General features: G+C 37.6%; 2 protein-coding genes across 7 annotated transcripts; one reads left to right on the top strand and one right to left on the bottom strand.

The window, feature by feature from the left end:
- Positions 1-76: 76 nt before the first annotated feature.
- On the top strand, positions 77-11,434 carry LOC147507443 (RAD3-like DNA-binding helicase protein). Of its 5 annotated transcripts, none has more exons than XM_086600147.1 (10): positions 77-442; positions 520-1,113; positions 1,221-1,306; positions 2,177-2,524; positions 2,879-3,181; positions 3,257-3,496; positions 3,587-3,808; positions 4,340-4,907; positions 5,283-5,656; positions 10,834-11,434. In XM_086600147.1, exons 1-9 carry the CDS (start codon positions 184-186, stop codon positions 5,495-5,497), a joined length of 2,835 nt encoding a protein of 944 aa, XP_086456273.1. In that variant the 5' UTR covers positions 77-183; the 3' UTR covers positions 5,498-5,656; positions 10,834-11,434. The 5 variants fall into 5 exon arrangements, with proteins under 5 accessions (XP_086456273.1, XP_086456274.1, XP_086456276.1 ...); XM_086600148.1 differs by having other exon boundaries at positions 10,839-11,434; XM_086600150.1 differs by having other exon boundaries at positions 2,879-2,971.
- Positions 11,435-12,706: 1,272 nt separating this feature from the next.
- LOC147507444 (methionine gamma-lyase-like) lies at positions 12,707-15,632 on the bottom strand. 2 transcript variants are annotated; one of them, XM_086600153.1, is made up of 3 exons: positions 15,272-15,632; positions 14,397-14,819; positions 12,707-13,487 (listed from the first exon to the last, which is right to left on the bottom strand). In XM_086600153.1, the coding sequence occupies exons 1-3, from the start codon at positions 15,555-15,557 to the stop codon at positions 12,910-12,912; spliced, it is 1,287 nt and encodes a 428-aa protein (XP_086456279.1). In that variant the 5' UTR covers positions 15,558-15,632; the 3' UTR covers positions 12,707-12,909. The 2 variants fall into 2 exon arrangements, with proteins under 2 accessions (XP_086456279.1, XP_086456278.1); XM_086600152.1 differs by having other exon boundaries at positions 14,397-14,828.
- Between the last annotated feature and the right edge of the window lie 5,955 nt (positions 15,633-21,587).

Genomic DNA, 21,587 nt, shown 5'->3' on the forward strand with positions numbered 1-21,587 from the left:
TGGATTATACATGATCAGCTTCTTGGCATATCACAGTTCATAATTTCGTAATTCCGTAAGTTTAAAAACCAACAATAAAATCAACAAGATATTCATCATTCCAGAAAATATCACGAATTGATTGGAATATCACGGCATTTTGTACTATGCTCTTCCTTTTATTTGGGCTTGAGTTTTGAGACAATGCCTAAAAACTGTTCAACAAAAAGCGCGGGAAGAAAACGTAGAAGAGGCGCGAAAGTAGACACGAAAAACGAACGAACCAATCAATCAATCAATCAATCTAACAAGAGAAAAATGACAACAGCTAAAGAAGAAGAAGAAGAAGAAGCAAAGTTTCCAGCTTTTCCATACAAACCATACGATATACAAATAGATTTCATGAAAGCTCTTTATAAATCACTAAACAAAGGTGGTGTTTCCATGCTCGAAAGTCCCACCGGTATTCCATACTCCCTCTCTCTCTGTTTATTATATTTATTATTTATTTATTTGTTGTCATTGTTTGGATTAAAACAGGCACTGGTAAAACCCTGAGTTTGATATGCAGTGCAATGCAATGGTATGTTGATAATAAACAACGGTTGAAAAAAAATGAATCTGATAAAAATGTCGTATCTCGAGATGGGGATGATGATGATGAGCCTGATTGGATGAGAGATTTTAGTGTAGAGAAAAATGAGACAGACTTGAAAGTGGATAAGAAGAAAAGGAGTAAGAAGTTTGTGAAGAGTAATAAATGTAGAGATTTGTTTACGAAGAAGGATGATGAAGAGGAGGGGGAGAGAGGGAGTAGTGAGAAGGTGAAGGGAAGAGAATGTGGTGGTGGTGGTGGTGGGGAGGTGAGTGAAGAGAAGGAGTTTTTAGTGGAAGAATATGAGAGTGAGGATGAAGGGAAGTTGAAGAGGAAAGGTGGGTTTGATGGGTTGAGTTCGTCGAGTGATGAAGACGGGTATAAAGAGGAGGAGGAAGTGGAGGAGTTGAAGGTTTATTTTTGTAGTCGGACACATTCTCAGCTTTCACAGTTTGTAAAGGAGTTGAACAAGACAGTTTTTGGTTCGGAGATGAAGGTTGTTTGTTTGGGTTCCAGGAAGAACTTTTGTATCAATGAAGGTGTGTGTAAGTTACTTTAAGTTTTGGATATTTAGTTTTGATTCGTTCTGTGAAATTACAATCTCATATATTATATGTTTTGGTTGGTTTGATTGTTTGTGTTGTAGAGGTAGTAAAGCTTGGGAGTTCTACTCGGATTAATGAGCATTGCTTGGAGCTTCAAAAAAAGAAGAAAGATGTTTCCAAAGCCAAGGTAGTAAACCATTTCTGATTGATTGACTTAATTGCTACTCATTCTATATCAGTTTAGCAAATGAATGTTACCTAAGAGCATCTTTAGGAGAGACACTATTGTAGCATCAAACACCAAATTTTTCAAAAATTTGGTGTTTTTTCATCTTCAGGAGAGACACCTTTTGATAAAAACACTAAAGCAAACACCAAATCAGCCAAAATTTGGTGTTTGCTTTGGTGCTGTATCAAATCTCTCTCGCGGTTTTGGAAAAACTGCGCGGTGTTTCGAACACCATATGGGCTTGGGCTAGAGTGTGGGCTTCAATGACGCGGTTTTGTGAAAACCGTGCGGTGTTTACAAGTAAGATGAATAGCAATAACCAAGTAAGATGACACACCGCGCGGTTTCTGGAAAACCGCGTGGACTTGGGTTTCTGTGGTGGGCGTCTATGGCGCAGTTTTGCGAAAGCAGGATGGACTATATGGCGCGGTTTATCCAAAACCGCGGCATTTGATGTCAACTTTTTGTTATTGCTCCCGAAGTTGGTTGGTATAAGTTTGGTTTGGTTAAAAAATTTGGTGTTTTTTTGGTATTGCTCCTAAAGATGCTCTAAGGATACTTTGAGTGGTTGTTGGCATAGTTGTAGTAAGATGTTCCCTCCTTGGCTTTTTCTTGAGGTACCAACTTAATTTAGTTGAGAAGAATGGTATTAGACTGATATATCTCACCCTTTGTAACTTTCTCTTGTGCTTATGCACTTTTCCTCCATAAAATTAACTTATAAAAAAAAAAAAAAAAGAATCGTATTAGACTGATATGATTCTACTTTGAAAATTTCCATTGTGGATCCTTTTCTTAATTTCACAAGGTTGCACTACCGATGTGCAGATGTCAGGAGGAAGACTCCGTCGAACCAAGGCTTCTTCTGGATGCCCATTTTTGAGAAAGCCCAAATTACAAAAACAGTTCAGGACAGAGTTGTCAGAAGAAGGTGCTTTGGATATTGAGGATCTCGTCAACCTTGGGAAAAAGATTGGTACTTGTCCTTATTATGGTTCACGAAGTTTGGTACCGGCGGCTAATCTTGTGGTCCTTCCTTATCAATCTCTTCTCACGAAATCAGCACGGCAGTCACTTGGTGTAAATTTGAAAAACAGTGTTATCATCATAGACGAGGCCCACAATCTCGCAGACTCCCTAACTAGCATGTATGACACAAAAATTACTTTTTCACAGGTAAAAGTTGTTTATGTTCAGTTTCTCTTAGACATGACAATTTTAGAAGGCCCTGGAGGCCTGGACTTGTTAACTTTTTTGGATGCTCTATAATGACTGTTCGAAGCCACCGTACATAGATATGTCAATATACTATAGAGGGGAATCGGGTGTTTTTTTTTGGGGGGGGGGTTGGGGGGTGGTCACGCAGACCCCCACCTGTTTTTTGATTATGTTAAAAAACATTCAAATATCCTTTTTGATGTGAATAGAGTAAAATTAATTGAACAACAGGCTACAGAAAGTACAAACCTTTTTTCATCGCTACCAACTATAGATAGTGAAGTAAATTGTTATAATATTTAATCATTGCAGTTGAAGGAGGTGCAGAGCCAGCTAGAGCTGTACCTTGGAAGATTCCGGAATCTCTTGGGAGCAGGAAATAGAAGATATATCCAGACAATGATGGTACTTGCTCAAGCTTTTCTTAAAGAGTTACTAATGGAAAAAGACGCAATGCCTCTTAATCCTTGTCAAAATACTGGGAGGTTTAGTGGCCAGAAAAGTGTGTATGCTTCTTCCATGGCCATCAATGAATTTTTATTTTCTCTCAACATAGATAATATCAACTTGGTTAAGTTGCAACATTATATAAAAGAGAGCAATATCATTCATAAGGTGATTGTTACTTGACACGAGATTTTGCTTCACTACTTAATTTTCTTTCGAATATTAAAATAAGTCATTCTGCAGGTCAGTGGATATGGAGCGAAATTTATTATTTCAGAAAGAGATTCAGTACTTGGTAATGATGAGAACAACAGTGCAGGGGGTAGTGTCTTATCTGGGTTTCAGGCATTAGTTGGTATCTTGCATTCACTGACAAACAACGATGGTGATGGGAGAATGATAATCTCAAGGAGAATCAATTGCTCTAGTGAAGAAGGATACCTGAAATATGTTATGCTTGCAGGGGAGAAGATTTTTTCTGAGGTTGGTGCCGTGTTGAAGTAATTGACTGTGTTTATTCTAAGATAACTTCCTTTTTCATGAACCTTTTATCAATTGAGAAAATTTGTACAGATTGTGGATCAAGCACATGCTGTCGTGTTAGCAGGAGGAACTTTGCAACCTATAGAAGAGACAAGGGAGCGCCTCTTTCCCTGGTTATCTGCTGATCAGTTCTTTTTCTTTTCATGCAGTCATATTATTCCTGCTCATAGTATTTTGCCCATTGCTGTTTCTACTGGTCCAACTGGAATATCTTTTGATTTTAGCTATAGCTCCCGCAGCTCTCCAAGCATGGTGAGCGTCATGCCACATTATTCTCCATATTATTAGTTCAGTTATATCTTGTGAATATTTCTTCTAATCTTTACTAGTGTAGTTGCTAGTAATACTCTTAGGTTGATAGTATTCTTCAGAGATGAAAATACTTGTTCCCTGAGAGACGCAGACGTCTATCAGAGGAAAACTTCTGTTATATACAGAGGTGGTGTGTGTGTGTGTGCTCGTGCGCGTGTGCATGTGCGTGTTGTGTGTTTCTGGAATGTATGTATCGAGCAGTAGGCCACTGGACACCTTCACCAGGGAAAGGGGTCTAAAAGGGTTTAGGGAAAGTGCAGACAAAAAGTAAACTGTTGGGCGACTTATGCCGTCTTTTGGTTAGAACTTTCGCATGCTGTGGTCGTATTATCTTGATTTCAGTGAATATTTGTTTGGTTATAAACTTTATATCATGCTTTCGTATTTCCTTATTTTTCTCTGAAGTGTTCACCACTTATCCTTGGGACGCCTTAACAGTGAATGATTAATACAACGTGTTTCATATTGCAGATAGAGGAGCTTGGACGTTTACTTTGCAATTTGGTGTCAGTGGTTCCTGAAGGGATTGTTGTATTTTTTCCTTCTTTTGACTATGAAGGACAGGTTCACGATGCATGGAAGTCCTTGGGCATCCTTCAAAGGATCATGAAGAAAAAGCGGGTGTTTAGAGAGCCTCGGAGTAGCTTAGACGTGGAAATTACTCTTAGAGAATACAAGGAGACTGTCACACTTTCTGGTGCAGATTCAAGAGGAGGTCCACAGCATATCAGCGGTGCTATACTTCTAGCTGTAGTTGGTGGAAAGATATCAGAAGGAATAAACTTTAGTGATGGAATGGGCAGATGTGTAATTATGGTTGGACTTCCTTATGCCAGCCCATCTGATATTGAGTTGATAGAGAGGATAAAGCACATTGAAGGACTGGGAGACTCAAGTACTACTAAAGTTGCCTTGTTTAACAACAAATTATACAGTGGTGATGTTGTTCAAGCTGGATTTGACATTCTAAGAAATTGCAAGCGGCGAGGGAGAGAGTACTATGAAAACCTTTGTATGAAAGCTGTAAATCAATCTATAGGTGAGTTCTAGCCATTAACAGTCACATAGTTTGGATATGGTACACATTAGATGAGCAGATCACTGTAATGGTTTACCAATTGATTAGGTACTGGTAGTAAACCTGCCTTATGAGAACACACAGTTATGTGGTTGGAGCATTTGTAGTGGGTCTGGCCTAGAAGTTATTATCCACTTATTTAGATGAAGTGTTGCTAATGCCAGACCTGTAAACAGATAGAGTGTGGGTCTCAACTTTCGACCATTATGTGTCCCCACATGGTCGCTGCATCTTTGTGAAGTTATCTACGTATCTGATCACTGTCATAGTATTTCTGCTTCCAGTTGCAATTTTTATTTGTTTAATTTTAATTATTTTATTTATTTCTTGCTATAGGTAGAGTGATTCGGCACTCAAATGATTATGCAGCAATTTTGTTAGTTGATTCACGTTATGTGTCTGATCCAATAAAAGAGAGCTTTTCCCACCCAACTAACAAGCTGCCAGCGTGGATTAAAGCCCGATTTGTTTCTGCCACTCAGAACTATGGGGAGGTGCATAAGCTGCTTCACCAGTTTTTCAAATTCAACAAGCAGAGAGAATTTCCATAGAAAGTTGAATACGAATTTGGCTCAGACCCTGAAATGTATACACGAGCTCATGTCAGAGAGCATGGATATGATTCATGCAGAAATTGCTCTGCGAGTTGGCAACAAGGGCAAGGTGAATGGTGATGAAAGCTAAATTGGAAAGGCTGATTGCGAGGCTAGGTAAGTTAAGAATTCTTTTGTTTATTCCTTTTTTTTGTTCATCATGGTGTAGAATAATTTCTTGGCTTCTGTGCTCCTAGTCATGAGTAGTATTCAGATAAAACAGTTATTAGAAAGATTAATTAGCACAAGTGTTAGGTTTTGTTAACTAGCAACATGACTTATTAGAGGACTTATTTGAACTATGTGTAGCATATTATTGGAAAGGAAACTTGTTGAATTTATGGGTTAATTAGACTGAACCCCCATTATATATACATGTTTAGACTAAAACCCACTATTGTATGATTCCTTAGACATAAATCCCCATTCTGTTTGTTCCAGTCACACCAACGTTGATATTTCACTTAATACCCTAACTACCCATGTATCTGTATTTCACACATTACACAAGTTCAGCATAATCAAGACAAAGACGTGTACAATTGTATAAAATAATCGAGTTTTTGTACAAAATAATGCACAAACAACAAAATGAATAAAACAATTCGTAAAATATAAAATAAGGAATAAAATATTGTAGAAACAACAAATATCTAGTAACGCAGTAAAAAACAAAGAGGGTTAAAAAAATTGAAAATTTTGTTAAACCATGAAAAACCCTAAGTTGAAAGGAAGAGAAAATGTGACAAGAATTTCGAAGAACGAATAAAGTAACTTGAAAGAAGAGCAAATTGACGAAGAATGACGAAGAATGATGGGGAACTCAGAGCTTCAATAAAGACGTCGGTAGGGCTGTCCATGGTTTGGTCTGGTTCTAGGTAAAATTACCACCTGAACCGACTGACTCAGTTTCTAAATTTTCAAACCGAAACCGAACCGTGACTTTGTGAAGACCGAGTTGAAACCAAACCAGAAAAATCGGTTCGGTTCAGTTTTGTAACCGATTCTAACTGTTTACTAAATAGAGTAAGGGAGAACAAGAGTTTTAAAAGAGGAAAAAAACGAAGAATTTAAATAAAATTGAATAAGAGACAGAAATTAGAGAAAGATTAAATGAGAGAGACATTATAAAAAAAAAAGATTGAGAGAGTGATTGGTGTAATTAGAGTCTTGATTGAGGAAACCAATTTTTTCATAGAGAAGATTGAATGAGAGAGAGAGATTAGTATAATTACTTTGTTAGTTGTTAATGGAGGAGAGTTAAGAGTCTTGGAGATGGTGAGTTGATCTCCTCACTTGTTGGTGGAAAAGGGTGGCGGCTAAGTGTTCGAGGAAAATAGGGTTTGAAACTTTGATATGAGTAGAGGACCATAGATGATCTAATCCAACGGTTCATGTTATAACATAATTTTTAAATTCATTATATAAGAAAATTGGTTCGGTTCTACCGGTTAACCGAGGCCTCAAACCGAAACCCGGACTGAGCTGGTCGGTTTATAATATTATCTGAACACTGAACCGGTATTAAAGAAAACGGAAAAAACCGTCCGGTTTGGTTTTCAGTTATTCTTGAACAGCTCTAGACGTCGGCAATTGGGCCTTTATTTTTTCCTAAAACAACTTGTGTCGTAAACTAAAATATTCTGTAAGGGTAGATAGGGTATTAAATGAAATACCAACGTTGGTGTGAGGGGGGACAAACAGAATGGGGGTGTATGTCTAAGGATTCATACAATAGGGGGTTTAGTCTAAACATGTATATAAAATGGAGGGTTTAGTCTAATTAACCCTGAATTTATTAATATCTTTTACTCTTCTGTAAAGTGTGTGTGTGCCTCTTCTAGTGTTTGCAAATAATATCAAGCTCTGAGCAAGTCTTTTCCATATCAATATTTCATTAAACTTTACTGTCTTGTCTCTGATAAAATCTTTACAATAAAAAACCATTACTTAGTGATAATTTCTAGAGGTAAGCCGGGCATGACATGTTCACACTATATTTAGTAAGCCTATCCGCAATAACATCACATATCTAGTTCAATTATTCGATAATGTGAATGTTCCTTTATCACAATATATATATATACTTCTAAGAACCAAATATGATATATAAGTGCTGCTTTAGAGAGGTGCCGACTAGCAAAGTCGGTAAAACCTTTGGGTGATGATACCAGAGGTTTGGGACCCGAACCCGCCAGCATCAAAGAGTTACTGATCTCATTTAAAACAGGCTTACCAATAAAATAAAAAAAATGATATATAAGTGCTGCTTTAGAGAGGTGGCACAGGAATGGCATGTACATGCATTTTTATCTACTATCTAATATACATATCTTGTTTAATATAGCAAGTATATATCTGAATTTTTTCCACCAAGTTATCAATTTATCATCAATATTTTTAGAGAATCAAATAACATTAATAATCGTAATGCATGTACTTTAGTTTATTGTACTATACTTATTGATACTTAATGTTGCAGACTACAATTGTTTTTATCATTCATTGAATGTTCATATTAGAAATTTTGTTTCTTCTAAGACATAAATCAGATTTAGAATTTGTGCCAAGTTGGATATGAGCTGTGCGCCTAATTGCCTATGCATGTTGGGAAGGCTGAACGGTAGCATCATCTTCATTCATTGCCATCATTTTGTGTTATAGTCATCTCATCTATAGATCCTGCCAGTTGCCACCAGAATATTGCCTCATTCCAAATGGTTAAAAAATGATGTCAAATATAACCAGCTCAATTCATATATCAACTAAATACATGTTCATTATTCACCGTTGTGTTTGCTTTGTTAGTTATTATCATTGTTATATTTATTATTGTTTTTGTTATAACTCAAATAATAATAATTATTTTTGTTGTAATTACTTTATTAGTATGGATATTACTACTACTATTATTGCTTTGGAGGCCATAGGAATCATGGGAAGGTCCCCTTCATATCACACTGTATAATGCCGCATTCGCTTGTCGCACCATAAAGTATGGTGTTATTAGAATATATACAAATGTAAGAAAGCTTAAGATCGTGTGAAAAGAGCAAATAAGAAGCACTTGACCACTCTTGAAATACTTTCGGCCTCAAAGATGCTTCAATCAAAATTCTTTAATATTTTGCATGTTTTCCTTATAAGTAGCAAGTTTGGTACCCTAAGGAGAATAGCTTTTCTAAGGCTTCTCTGCCTCTTTGCTTCTCAGCGTTTTTTTTTTCTCGACTACCCATCTCCAATCCTTCAGTCGTACCTCTCCACTTGAGCAGGTGATTGATCATCAAGCTGTTTTCTCCTTGGTCTTCATCCAAGACTTATCCACCATCTTCATCATTTCTTGAAGCTAAGCTTATTGATAGCCTACTATCTGCTTTAACTCAACCACCTCGGTCTCTCAGAAAACCTAGATTGATCTACCAGTCTTTTTCTTTTATCTTTAAAGTACAGAATCTAGTCCTTTTCATTCTTTGGGAAGATAAAGAATCGGGGTAAAAAGAGCTGGAAGCCAGGAAGTAGATCTTGTTTTAGCAGGTACACGTCTGATATTTAAACTTTGATTTTAGAAATCTTTTGCAACGTTAATGTGGATCTGTACTTTTTGTGTTCAAAACAGAGCAAATGAAAGGTTACAGATCAGGTAATGTTTTAGGGATCACTTTTAGGTGGATAGTTATATGATACATTATTTCTTAGAATCCCGGGAATTTATTATCGATATGATTCGGGTTTTTGCAAATGTAAGTTGGGGTTGTGCAAACCATTCTGCTACCTTGAAGGAATCGAGTCTATGATTAATACACTACTTTGTTCGCATCTACAACTTACAATCAATGCAGAATTGCAGATCTTCATCCTCTTAACCCATATCATCTCTCCCAATTAGAATATTATAGTTCAAAAACATTTCACAACTCATTGTGTAACAACATTGGATATCTAGGTTTATATAACGTACTTATTCTGTTAAGAAAGATACTATTAGTTTCACTACATTTACATTGTTTTATGGGACTATACTGTCTTAGATATGTGCCTTGATCTAATTAGTAGTTTATACTCATAATGATCTACAGAGATTACTTTTTAATATCATGTGATTATTGTATTTGTATTAGCTATCATGGGGAAGAAGAAAACAATTGTCCAGGGTCAATTTCAGAAGTTTCTATAATGAATTTTGGTTATACACTAATACTTATTTGAGCATAATTATTTTCCAATGGTAAGTGATAGGAAGAGATAGTGAACACTTAAATAAATCAGTGTGCAATCATTTTACTCTGAAACTTGAATGTACGTGAGTGATCTTTGTTTTCTTACATTCAATAAACTATAGACTGAGGTGTCCATTTAACTTGTTGAGAGTATCATATATATTTTGTTTTTCATCAGATCCTAAGGGATGGGTAATTAGTTTTTCTATTTTTTTTTTGGTTCCAGGCCACTTTTTAACAAATGGAGTTAGAATTAGAATCACTGACAAACTCTAGTCACTCTTGTAGGACGGTGCACTGGAAATGCACCTAGCCGGTGATGGGTGATGGGTTCTGTTTGTGTTAGGTTTTGAAGATTCTGGATCTAAGTAATTAGGTATTAGGTACTAGTGTCGAGACCATTTGAATCACAAAATCACCAGGACCATAAGACCTTTGGGAGTATGCGCTGGTAATATCTGGATGGGTGAGCTCTTGGGAAGATCCATCCTGAATAAAATCACATTGCTGGAGCACAGCAATGACTAAGTGCAGATCACTAAAAGAATGTGGTGTAACTAGTTGTCCGGGCCCTCTAAACATGTGATTGTAATTCCTTCAACTGAGTCTGTTGGGAATCTTTTGCAAACACTATGTGACTGCTATCTCAACACTCACACCCGTCTAGATTCCATGAGTATATGTCTCTCCGTATCAGTGGTCACATTTCTGTAGTGACAAACCAGTATGTGACCACTCATGTCAACGGCTATACTTCTCATGAACCAACATCTGGCACTATCAGATTTCAGCTCTGCAATTGGTCATATTAGGCAGTCTCGCACCAGACAGTCTGATTGAACACGATTGCAATGGTCGATTAAGGTACCCCCTGTAGCACTGAATCATCCCCTTAACACCACTAGCTTATTGTAGTCAACGGTGCGTTCTCCTCGACATCCCATTCTCCAGGCAATGTGGGGATGTGGTTTATTGGTCTTCGTTTCAGTAATTATTGTAGTTTATTGGAATTGTTTCACTAATTATTGTAGTTTATTGGTCTTTGTTTCCGTAATAAATAATTTTCTTACGATGCAGGACAGAAAAAAGAGTCCTTGTCTAAGGTAATAAGTAATCGATGCAAAGGACAGAAGAGTTTGGGAAGGAAAAGAATGATAAGTTGTACATACCTCATGAAATCATAAATCAAGAAATTCTTTCAAGGCTGTCTGTTAAAAATATCTTCAGATTCAAGTCTGTCTCTAAACTGTGGTACTTCTTAGGTAATGACTCTAAGTTTGTAGAGAAACATCTTGATCGTTCTCGCAATGCACCTAGCTTGGTAGTCTTGTCTTACAAGAACGAGGAAGACGTTAGCATCATTTCCTTCAATTCTCTTCGTGTAGCAGAAAATGGAAACAAGACCCAGCTCATGTTTACCGTTCCACTCCACTTGGATATCTATGTGATGGAACCTTCATACCATGATTTGGTCTGTTTCTCAGCATTGCTGAGACAGGAAATTTATGTCTGTAATCCCGGCACACATGAGTTTATGCAACTTCCGAGGGTTTTGACAGGACTGAGTATTTTCGCATTGTAAGGTCCCTGGATTTAGCTTAGACCAGAGCACAAATAAATACAAAGTGCTATGTACATTCCATCCCCCACTTGATGAAAATATAAAATGTTTTGTGTTTGCATTGGGTTCTGGATGGTAACTGGAGGCAACTTGATTACATCTCTTATCCGATTCAGCCAATGCAAAGTTGTTATCTTAATGGATCTGTGCATTGGATTGTCGAAAATCCTGGTCAAGTCAATCCACATGGAATTCTCTCTTTCAGTTTCCAAGATGAAAAATATCGACTCCTTGGAAAAATATCGACTCCTTCCTCTACCAAAGTGCAATGTTTACAAGTTTTATAAAGAGTTTCGGGGGCTTCACTCATCTGTGTATTTAAAAGTTCTTGGAGGACATCTGAGCCTCATTACTGCGTTGGATGGATAAGATGCAGGCTTTTGAACGTTGTACTTTTGGAGATTAAAGGACTACGCTAATTGTGTGTGGACTTTTGAGTTTTGGCTCATTGTCGACCAAATATGTGCTTCTATGAGATTACATCCACCGGTTACTGTAGATATTGAGAATGAGGTGTTACTTTCATCAGGGAAAATATTTCATGATTCGATTGAAAATATTTCAAGGGAAATCAGTTTTGACTGCGAAGATGACCTGAATATTGGTAGGAGATATCAGGCTAATTATTCGGAGAGCTTGGTCTCAGTAGAGGGTGATTATTGATATTGGGGCGAACTAGTGTTACCCCCACTAGATGAGCCAATTAGGATTGAATTAGGGTCTTTCTCCTAAATACACACAAAAAAATTCAGTCAACCCAATTTAACTATTTTTTGTGTGTATTTAGGGGGAGACCCTAATTTCCCATCTAGTATCTAGTGGGGATTTTAATTTGCTCATCTAGTGGGGGTAATATTGGTTAACCCTTGATATTGCTTTAATAATTATGCAGAACCAAATAATTTTTACGTATTTGTATTTGGAACTGAATGGTTACTCATAGTCTCATAGGACTCATCTTGGATGTTTCGATCTGTATATGCATTGCAATTGCTATGTGTTCTACCATTTGGACGTTCACATTGCTCTTGTTTAGTGTAGTATGGTATAATTTGATTTCTGTTTAGGGTCTAATGAGGTTCAGATTTTCCAACTAGTGACTTTAGGAAATAAAGAAATGATCTTGGCCTATTCTGACTTCTGAGCTGAACGTGTTACATGTAGAGGAAAAATAGTTACCCTCCCAAGAAATGGACCTCACCTCGCTGATTATTCCTAGTAAACTTACCATTACCCTAGTTTAGGGACCAAAATATTACCTTGGTAAACTGATGATTCAACACGCGCACCACTTTCCACACAATACAGGAGAAAGATTGAGACTCGCTCTTTGGTAAATTGAGGTAGACTCTGGTTATTAACTTTTATTCATTTGTACATCAAGATAATGTACATTAGAAATAAGATCCAAGTTGCTCAAGTTCAGACGTTGTACATTCGATGCACAAAACATAAGATCCAAGTGCTCAAGTTCAGAAGTTCCTGATCAGTAGTAACATAATAAAACAGATCAGGCTAAAGCCATATGATATTCAACTTTTGTTGAATAAACCATCTTCCTGCATTCGAATTAATGCCTTCTCGAATTGGTTCCATCTTTGCTCCAGTGTTCCACTGTAACCAATAGACATTCTTACCATACCGGGAGAGATACCAGCTAATTCTTGCTCCTTGGCATTCATCTCACTACTAGTACTACTGCCGGAACAGGACATGAGTGTTTCATGGTATCCCAAACTAACTGCCATGAGCCCAAACTGAGTAAAGTTTTGCAAGTAATTCATTAACTTGTTCGCTTTCTCCTCTGTTTCCATGTCTAGGCATAGAATGCCACCATAACCATATTCTTGATTCACCATCGACTTCAAAAGAGCATGTTGAGGGTGTTCTTCAAGGCCTGGGTATATGACTTTGAGTCCAAGTTTCTTCATCCTTGTAGCATATACTAATGCTCGACGACAATGCTCCTTCATTCTCAGACCCAAGTGAGGGATCCTCTCGGAAAGTTCAAAAGCTACCTTAGCGTTCATAGTGGGACCAAGAAGCATTAGTGCACCTTGATGAAGGTCCATCATGGAGTTCACCAGACTCGCTGGCCCACACACAGCCCCTGTAATCAGATTTATGTGTTCAGTAACAAAGGTTATGCCTTGATGAGAGCTATGGGCACCTTAAAGAAACATGAAGGCCTACATCGATTAGATTAACATAGCTGAGTCCATAAGAGCCTAAGTTCACTGTTTTAGATTGATATAGTATATTAGAAACTTCGTAAAGAATCCTAATATATTGGAAGGCCCTACCTCAGAGAGTCAGAGCTCCTATGCTTTGAGATTCCAAGTTAATATTTATGTCATAAAGAATTAGAGATCAAAGATTCAAAGTACACCATGTACAAACTTTTCGTGTCATAAAAAGTAGAGGTGGGGAGGTCTGTGTTGTAATTTGTAAAAATGACATAAAGTAGTAGCCACTAATCCTTTTATAAATCTAAAAGTGTCTGCTTTTATCATATCTTTTTTTTAATATATAGATATGCTTTTACGGCCATACATGATAGATATATATATCATATCAATAGAGAATAATGTCCCATACGGCCATACATGATACATCATTATGCTTATGGATAATGTAGTTAACATAGATATATTGAAGCAGATAATAAGGAATTTTTTAAGACATGTCTTTTAAGTTTTAAGCTGTTTTTTGTATTGAAATGAGATGTGACAATCATAAAATCATTTCACAGGCCATGACTCCATGAGTGGTCTAAAGCAAAGCAAATTATTGTAGATAATTATGTGGGTGAGACTCATCAAATTCTGGCTACAAGGCTTTACCAAAATAACGAAACAAAGGGCATGGTGCGTTGCGACAAAATAACCACAAATATATGTTCATTTCGTGTATCAGACCGACGAGTGGGGTGTTTATATTAAAGTAAAATTTGCAGTTTCGCAGATTAACTAGTCGAACACATGGGCGCGTGTTAGTGTGCGAAGACTACAATACTTACCAGCAATAATGTCTGCCCCGCCACTGATATACTTCGAGATACTGTGAACAACCACATCTGCACCCAACCTTGCTGGTGACAAAACCATAGGAGCAAAAGTGTTGTCCACTACCACCTTCACACCCTTAGCATGAGCTATCCTACACAACTCAGGTACATTAGCGACTGTCAGTGTTGGATTCGACATAGATTCCCAATACAACACTTTGGTCTTTCCTTCAATTATTGCTTCTTTGACGCTTTCATGATCTCTCATATCAACAAAAGTTGTGTTTATATTGCAGGCTCTTGGCATGAAATGAGTCAATAAAGCATGCGTCCCACCATACAATGTTTGTGATGCAACCAAATGTTCACCACTGCTACATAGTTGTACGAGTATTGATGATATTGCTGACATCCCACTTGATGTGCAATAAGCAGCTTCAGTCCCTTAGTGCACCAAAGGAGAAATTAAGTGAGAGGTCCAACCAAAATGTAGATTAATAGAAAATAGTACCATATAGGAAATTCAATTGTATAAATGTTTCAACAATAATTGTATCATCCTAAGAAAATTTATAAATTCATATCAGTCGAACTTTGATAAAAACAATATCATAATGCGTGGATTATTTCATAATTTGATGAGTGTAACAAAAATAAAAAGTGCACTTCTGATACCTTTGGCTTCTTAGCACCAGGATTATTTTAGCAGTAAGGTTCCAATAAATATTCATTCATTTACGTTCGCGATTCAGAAAGGACCGGTGGGGCAATATACTGCACGCTTGTCCTCCACCGTTGTGTAACTTCTTGTAACAGATATATATATTCTAATGCAAAAAAAAAAAAAAACAACAACAACAACAGAAAATTTGTGATCATGGTGGTACCTTCTATAGCAGCCATCTGACGACTGAGATTTAAAACAGTTGGATTAAAGTGACGGCTATAAATGAAGCAGTCATGGTCAGCACCAAGTTCACCAGTGAACATTTGACGCAAGTGTTCAGGTTCCATGACAGTGAAAGTGGCTGAGGCTTCAATTGACATGTTAACACCACCATGTTCACCGAACTCATGCCGAGCCAATGCTAGGGCCGACTCTGGGTCAACCCACGCTGACTCGACCTCTTTCGTCTTCGAAAAAACACTAACAACATCTTCGAATTCGGCCATTGTTTTAAGAGAGCGTGGGAGAGAGAAGTGTGTTGGATACTTGTAACAGGGATTGTTCTGTGGACACTGAGCTTGGTTGTTTTAGTATATATAACATTATATATAGGAAATATGGTAGGCCTACCACTCCAATCACTACGTGAAAGTGCTTGTTGCTTTAAGTGGTATGATATGATACTATGATAGATTGATAGTAATGGGTGAGCACGTGAAATCGGTGAAAATATACAGGCAATAGACCCGAATAATGAGGCAGTATAAGAATCGAATCTGGAAATTTAATTGAAATAATCATAAGTCTAAAAGTAAAATGGAAATTATTGTGTCCATTTATTGGACAAATAATTGCAATTTCTGACGGATTAAGGATTCCCTTCTAGTAGAACTGGCATAACTGGGGCTGTACGTTTGCAAGTTTGTTAAATGGGGCTGCCACGTAAGTACGTAACATATATGTACAGTGCAAGTTACAGGTCGTTTATGTTGGAGCTAAAAGTAAGTGTTTCTTTATTGGATGTGTTAGAGGCTTAGAGCATTGCGAAAATTAAGTGTTTCTTTATAGGATGTGTTATAGCATTTGCAATGCAAGTGAAAATAATCCCCTCCTTATCATCGCCACTTTAGTATTTATTCACTTTCTTTTTACTGTTTTAGTGAAAAACAAGGTGAAACTGTGCAATGCAAAGGTAAATAAAATATCTTGGATGGGATGTTAGGTTCCGTCTGGAGGTTTTTATGTTGAATGTAACATCCCGGCCCCGATTTTGTCCGGGTTAAAAAACCGAAAAATATCGAAAAACACGAATGAAAGACGGAATGAAAAAAAATCGAAAAAAACACACGAGACGGAATCCAACATCCCGTCGGCCACTATCTCGGTGAAAGGTTTCACCTTGAAATTAACTGGGGACTAAATTCACCAGTTTTTCACCTCTGCATTGCACAGCCATTTTTGAACAAAACTGGTGACTATAGTCACAAACCCCTCATAATCCCCTGCATTGGGAATGCTCTTAAGGATTTCTTTATGATTTTCTTATTCACCAATTTAGAGTATGTTATGCCTAATAAAACTTACAATAAGCCAGATATGTATATAGTTTTTAGTGTGGTTTGGTGTATGTTCTCGTTCTGCTATCTTTTATTGTTGAACTTGTAAGAGCATCTTTAGAAGAGACACTTTCCTAGCATCAAACACTAAATTTCCAATAATTTAGTGTTTTTTTTCATCTTCAGGAAAGTCACATGTTGATGAAAACACTAAAAATGTAAAGGCCTGAAATATTATGAAGGGTAATTTTGTAAATTTCATATCAACTCTAGGGTCGGTTATGTAAATTGGTTGTCGGGTTTATTTTTCAAACGTGCGTAACTTAAGAAAACTTAACTCCGACTCATAAGTCACGTTAGGTAAGTGACCATAGGCGGAAAATTTGACAAAATGCGGTTATGCTCGGCACGAAGTTAAATTACACTTGGGTCATTCTATATACGGTGAGATAGAATATAGAAGATTAAATTAGCGGGATGGGCCGGAAAAATAATTACGACGCGACGTCAAACGAGTTGGCGGTTAGAAGTGTGAGGACCTTAAGTCTAATTGTGATATATTGGGCTTGGGCCTAAATATATCGGCCCAACTAGAGAAAAAATAGAAATCGCTAAACAGGAAAACAAGCGAAATCGCGAAAAACCGAAAGTCGCATAAACCCATTCTCTTCTTCCCCAAATCGCGATTTCGAAAAAACCTAGGAGAGAGAAACTCCCTTCTTCCCCAAATTCAACCGATTCAACCCTCAATACTTCGCCCTCAAACCTAGAAACACTGGAGTGAAGTGAGAGATTCGAAATCTCTTAAAAATTGAGCATCTCGAAGCCAAATCGCGGCGGCAGTTGAGGTAGTTCCTCTTCAATCAATTCAAACCCACGAATTCGAACAACCAATCACTAACAACAGTGCATTCAAGTGTGGAGACTCACAAAAATTCGGATTTTTGCCGTAACACAGCGGAAGGTGAGTTTTATTTTCGTTTCAAATAATTATTTAGCTTCAATTTCGATTGCTTGAGGTTGTAATGCTGAATTTGATTGTGTTGGGGGTGTTGAAGGTCGGCAGTGGCAGTTGGGAGAAGTTAAAGTGGAGGGAAACATGGTGTAGCAAAATTCTTGGAGCGCGGGTTTTAGCGAAAGGTTAGTGAATTTCGCTTTACAAATCGATAGTATAAACTCGATTTCGAAGTTCATTAGTGGTATTGGAAAGAAAAATGATAATAATAATTGAATTGGTTGTTTAATGTCGGCAAGTGCTTCGGGTTGAGAAGGAGAGCTACGATTTTGGTGGAAAAAAGCACGATTCGGTAAGAATCTTTGGCTATTCAATTTCGATTTTGAGCAGTTTCATGTCGGGTTTATAATTGTTTAAGAGTAGATTAAGTAATGAACGATTGATAAGGAAAACAACAGTAAATATTGCGAGAATTTAATGTGAATGAAGAGTGGAATTTGTTTGTAGTTGAAATTTTGAATTTGAATTGAGAGGGGATAGGATTGGCGTCGATATGAGGGCCTGCCATGGTCGAAATATCGTAGAGACCGTGAGTAACAAAATGATTTAAATGGCCTCAAAAGCTCTGTTAACGGTAGTTAGATAAAAATTTATCCGAAACCAAATTCGTAGTGTCGAGATTCTTCTCGACTTACGTTATATAAGAATTCTCGTTCGTTCGATAATTTCTAATGGTCGACGTATATATATATGATGTGTAGGAGTAAATACGAGGGGATTCAGCTTAAAGCTTTGATTAGGTTAATGGGCTTGAGGAGAACGGAGCTTGCTAAGGTAGGAACCTACATACCAATATATAGTCCGCTTATTTTCATGCATGATTTGAGTTGTTTAAAATGTTAAGAAATAGTTTTCAGATCAAATACATGTATATATATGATATTCATGTAGTTTTCCAATATGAATTAAGTATATGGATAGCTTTTCGCATGAAATGGTTTTTAAAATCGGGGGTAGCGAGGGATTGTTTTCGGTTAAAAGTGAAAACTGGTTTTGGGGAAAGGTTCGCGTCTCTCTTTGTCAAAAGGAGAGAGAGATGGATTTTGTAACGCGGGTAAGGATTACCCGGTTGTTTGTAACTAGGTGCAAGTTCGATTGTCCCGGATAAAATTATTTACGATGATTAGCCGTTTGGGAATCATCGGTTGTTATTTACTATGACCGCCCGTTTGGGGAGTCATAGGTTGTTCCGCTTTCGATTTGGAAATCCGGGAACTCACACCTATATAATCAAAGTTTTAAAAGAAAAACTAGATATGTAACTAGAGTATTTGAAAATTAATACGAAAGTATATATATATAGATATTACTATGTTTATCACAGGAGATTTAGAAAAGGAATCGGAATTCTATAAAGAAGGAACTGTTGTCGATTTCGGGATAGCTTGTATTCAATGGTGGTATTTCGAGGTGGTGGGCCACCTTTAAAGGGATGCATCACCGGATGTAGTCCGGGAATTCCTTTTCTACTTTTCTAGATAACCAACGTGTGATGGTGATTAGCTTGTGTGGGGTTACATGCTACCTCGATGAGGTTTACGCCGAGGAGTGAGAGTTTAGTCCACTCCCGGATGTGTGTCGATCTTCCTCCGAACGGTTGACCACCGTAAAGTTAGGTACCTTTATGGGGGTGGATGGTCACAGGCCCACCCGAGCCCTAAAAGCTTTGGGGATTTTAACGAACACAACAACGGCATTACGGTAAAATCGGGGAAAACAACGATTGCATGGTTTTGGGAAATCTTGAACCGAGATTGCCTCGCGGATCTCGAAAACCCGTTATACCCCTCACCATTCTAATAGGATCGTGACGCCACAATAGTTGTATGATGATTGTGAAAACTCTATTTTGAATATCAATGAAGCATGTCGAGATGATTTCTACGCTAGTTAGTGATGTATATATACATAGTCACAATATTTGAATACTATTATAGAAATGTTTTAAATGTTTTCTATAAAGACTATTTATTGGCTATCGATTGGGCATAGTTGTTTGCTCATCCTACTTAACATCAACAGTTACATTGCGGAGGAGGTTTCCCTAACCCCAGTGATGACGGGTATGGTGATTTGGGAGGATTCCCCTTACGCTTGACGAGAGACGAGTCAAGTTTACCGTATAGAGATAATCTAGGTTATTCTTTTGTTTGTAGATAATGAGCATAGCTCTTTTCTTTGGATGTATAGAGATAGTTCCTTCTTTTGTTGTATATATATATAGAGCTCCGCTCATTTTGATGTAAAATTTGATGTATTTAAGAAGCTTACACTTACATAGTTGGTGGATGGGATGTGATGTTGTTTAGAAGGTTGGGTTATATATATGGTTGTTGGAAGGGTATTATGAAGTGTCAGGGGTTATGGCAGTTTATGACAAAGTTATGACAGGTTTTAGGGTTTACTTAACGCCGATCAAACAAAGGAAACTCCCGGTAGAATCGGGATAGGTGTCGGCCTCGAGATTCATTCCACGTCCTCGGGATGTGTGTTGGGTCTCGGGGCGTGACAAAAAAAAACACCATATCGGCCAAAATTTGGTTCCAGCTTTGGTGCTGTATCAAATCTCTCACGTGGTTTTGGCAAAACCGCGGTTTTTCCAACACCGCATGGGCTTGGGCTGCTAAGTGGGCTTCTATGGCGCGGTTTTGCCAACACCGCCTGGGCTTGGGCTTCTATAGGTGTGGTTTTGCCAACACTGCGTGCGCTTTTTCTAAAAATTAGGAATTGTGCAATTTAAGAAATTAGAAATTGTGCAATTGTATGAAGAAATTAGGAATTGTGCAATTGTATCTAAAAATGATAAAAATTATTATGATTATGTATCCAAAATGATCAAAAACCTATAATTATGATTATGTATACAAAATGATAAAAATGATCCAAAATCTATGATTATGATCCAATATCCAAAATTATCCAAAACCTATCATATTACATAAAATTTATTTAGCTCTCTTCTTACGCCCCTTACCACTCGATGCCTCTCCTCTCTCTATTTGGATGTTCCGAAGTTGCTCTTCTAAGTTCCTAACCTGAGAACCAAGATCTTCTTTTGTTCCGACGAAGGTTAACTACCACCAAGTTCCTCATATTCGATGATGTTAACATTATACACACGCTAAATATCCCGCTTTTCGAGTCTCGTCATACGCACGTTGGGATTGCTGATATGTTTGAGAATATACCTCATCTCTTTCTTGGCTATAATGATACATGGCAGTCCTCATCCCATCAAACATACAAATCTAGTTCTCATATCTTTTCCGAACCTCAGCCTGAAAATCCAAGAAAATACATTGTGAGTACATATTATATATATAATAAATAAGAAAAATAAAATAACTAAACTCACCGTGATATACTGATCAATCTGCGGCTCTAACTCATGGTAACGAGCACGAGGCACCTCAGGAATGGAAATGTAAGTAGCCTCCCCATCAGGTCCACACACGGCAAACATCTGAGGATTCTTGGCGCATTACGGAGAGTTTGGATTCAGAGGTTGTGGGTTGTAAACAGGCTGTGGCGGATGAGAAATACGTAGCTCACGTCTCATCCCTTCTAGGCCCACAAACTCGAAGTTGCTAGCCCGACCAACAGGAGGCAACAATGGACCCATGGAGACACGGTTCCACCATCTATAATACTGATCAGCAATCTGCTCAACAACAAAAGAAGACGCATCTGGTCAAGAACCATAACTGGCATGAATTTCATGAATTTGAGTTCTACTCCACGACTTAGCATCACTAACATCTGACATGGGAGCACACGAAACTCCATAACGTCCAGTCATCTGTCTCCAACATCTATTGCCACATTACCAAACCTTACTGTCACGTGCGGCAAAAACAACTCTGTGACGTGACAACACACAAACATGTTGCACAACTGGATCGTCAAAGGCAGTAGACAAACGCCAATGTCTCCACTCAATAGATAACAATGATCTAATATCAATC

This window comes from Coptis chinensis, chromosome 3, assembly GCF_015680905.1.
Source record: "Coptis chinensis isolate HL-2020 chromosome 3, ASM1568090v1, whole genome shotgun sequence".
Lineage (NCBI taxonomy): Eukaryota > Viridiplantae > Streptophyta > Magnoliopsida > Ranunculales > Ranunculaceae > Coptis > Coptis chinensis.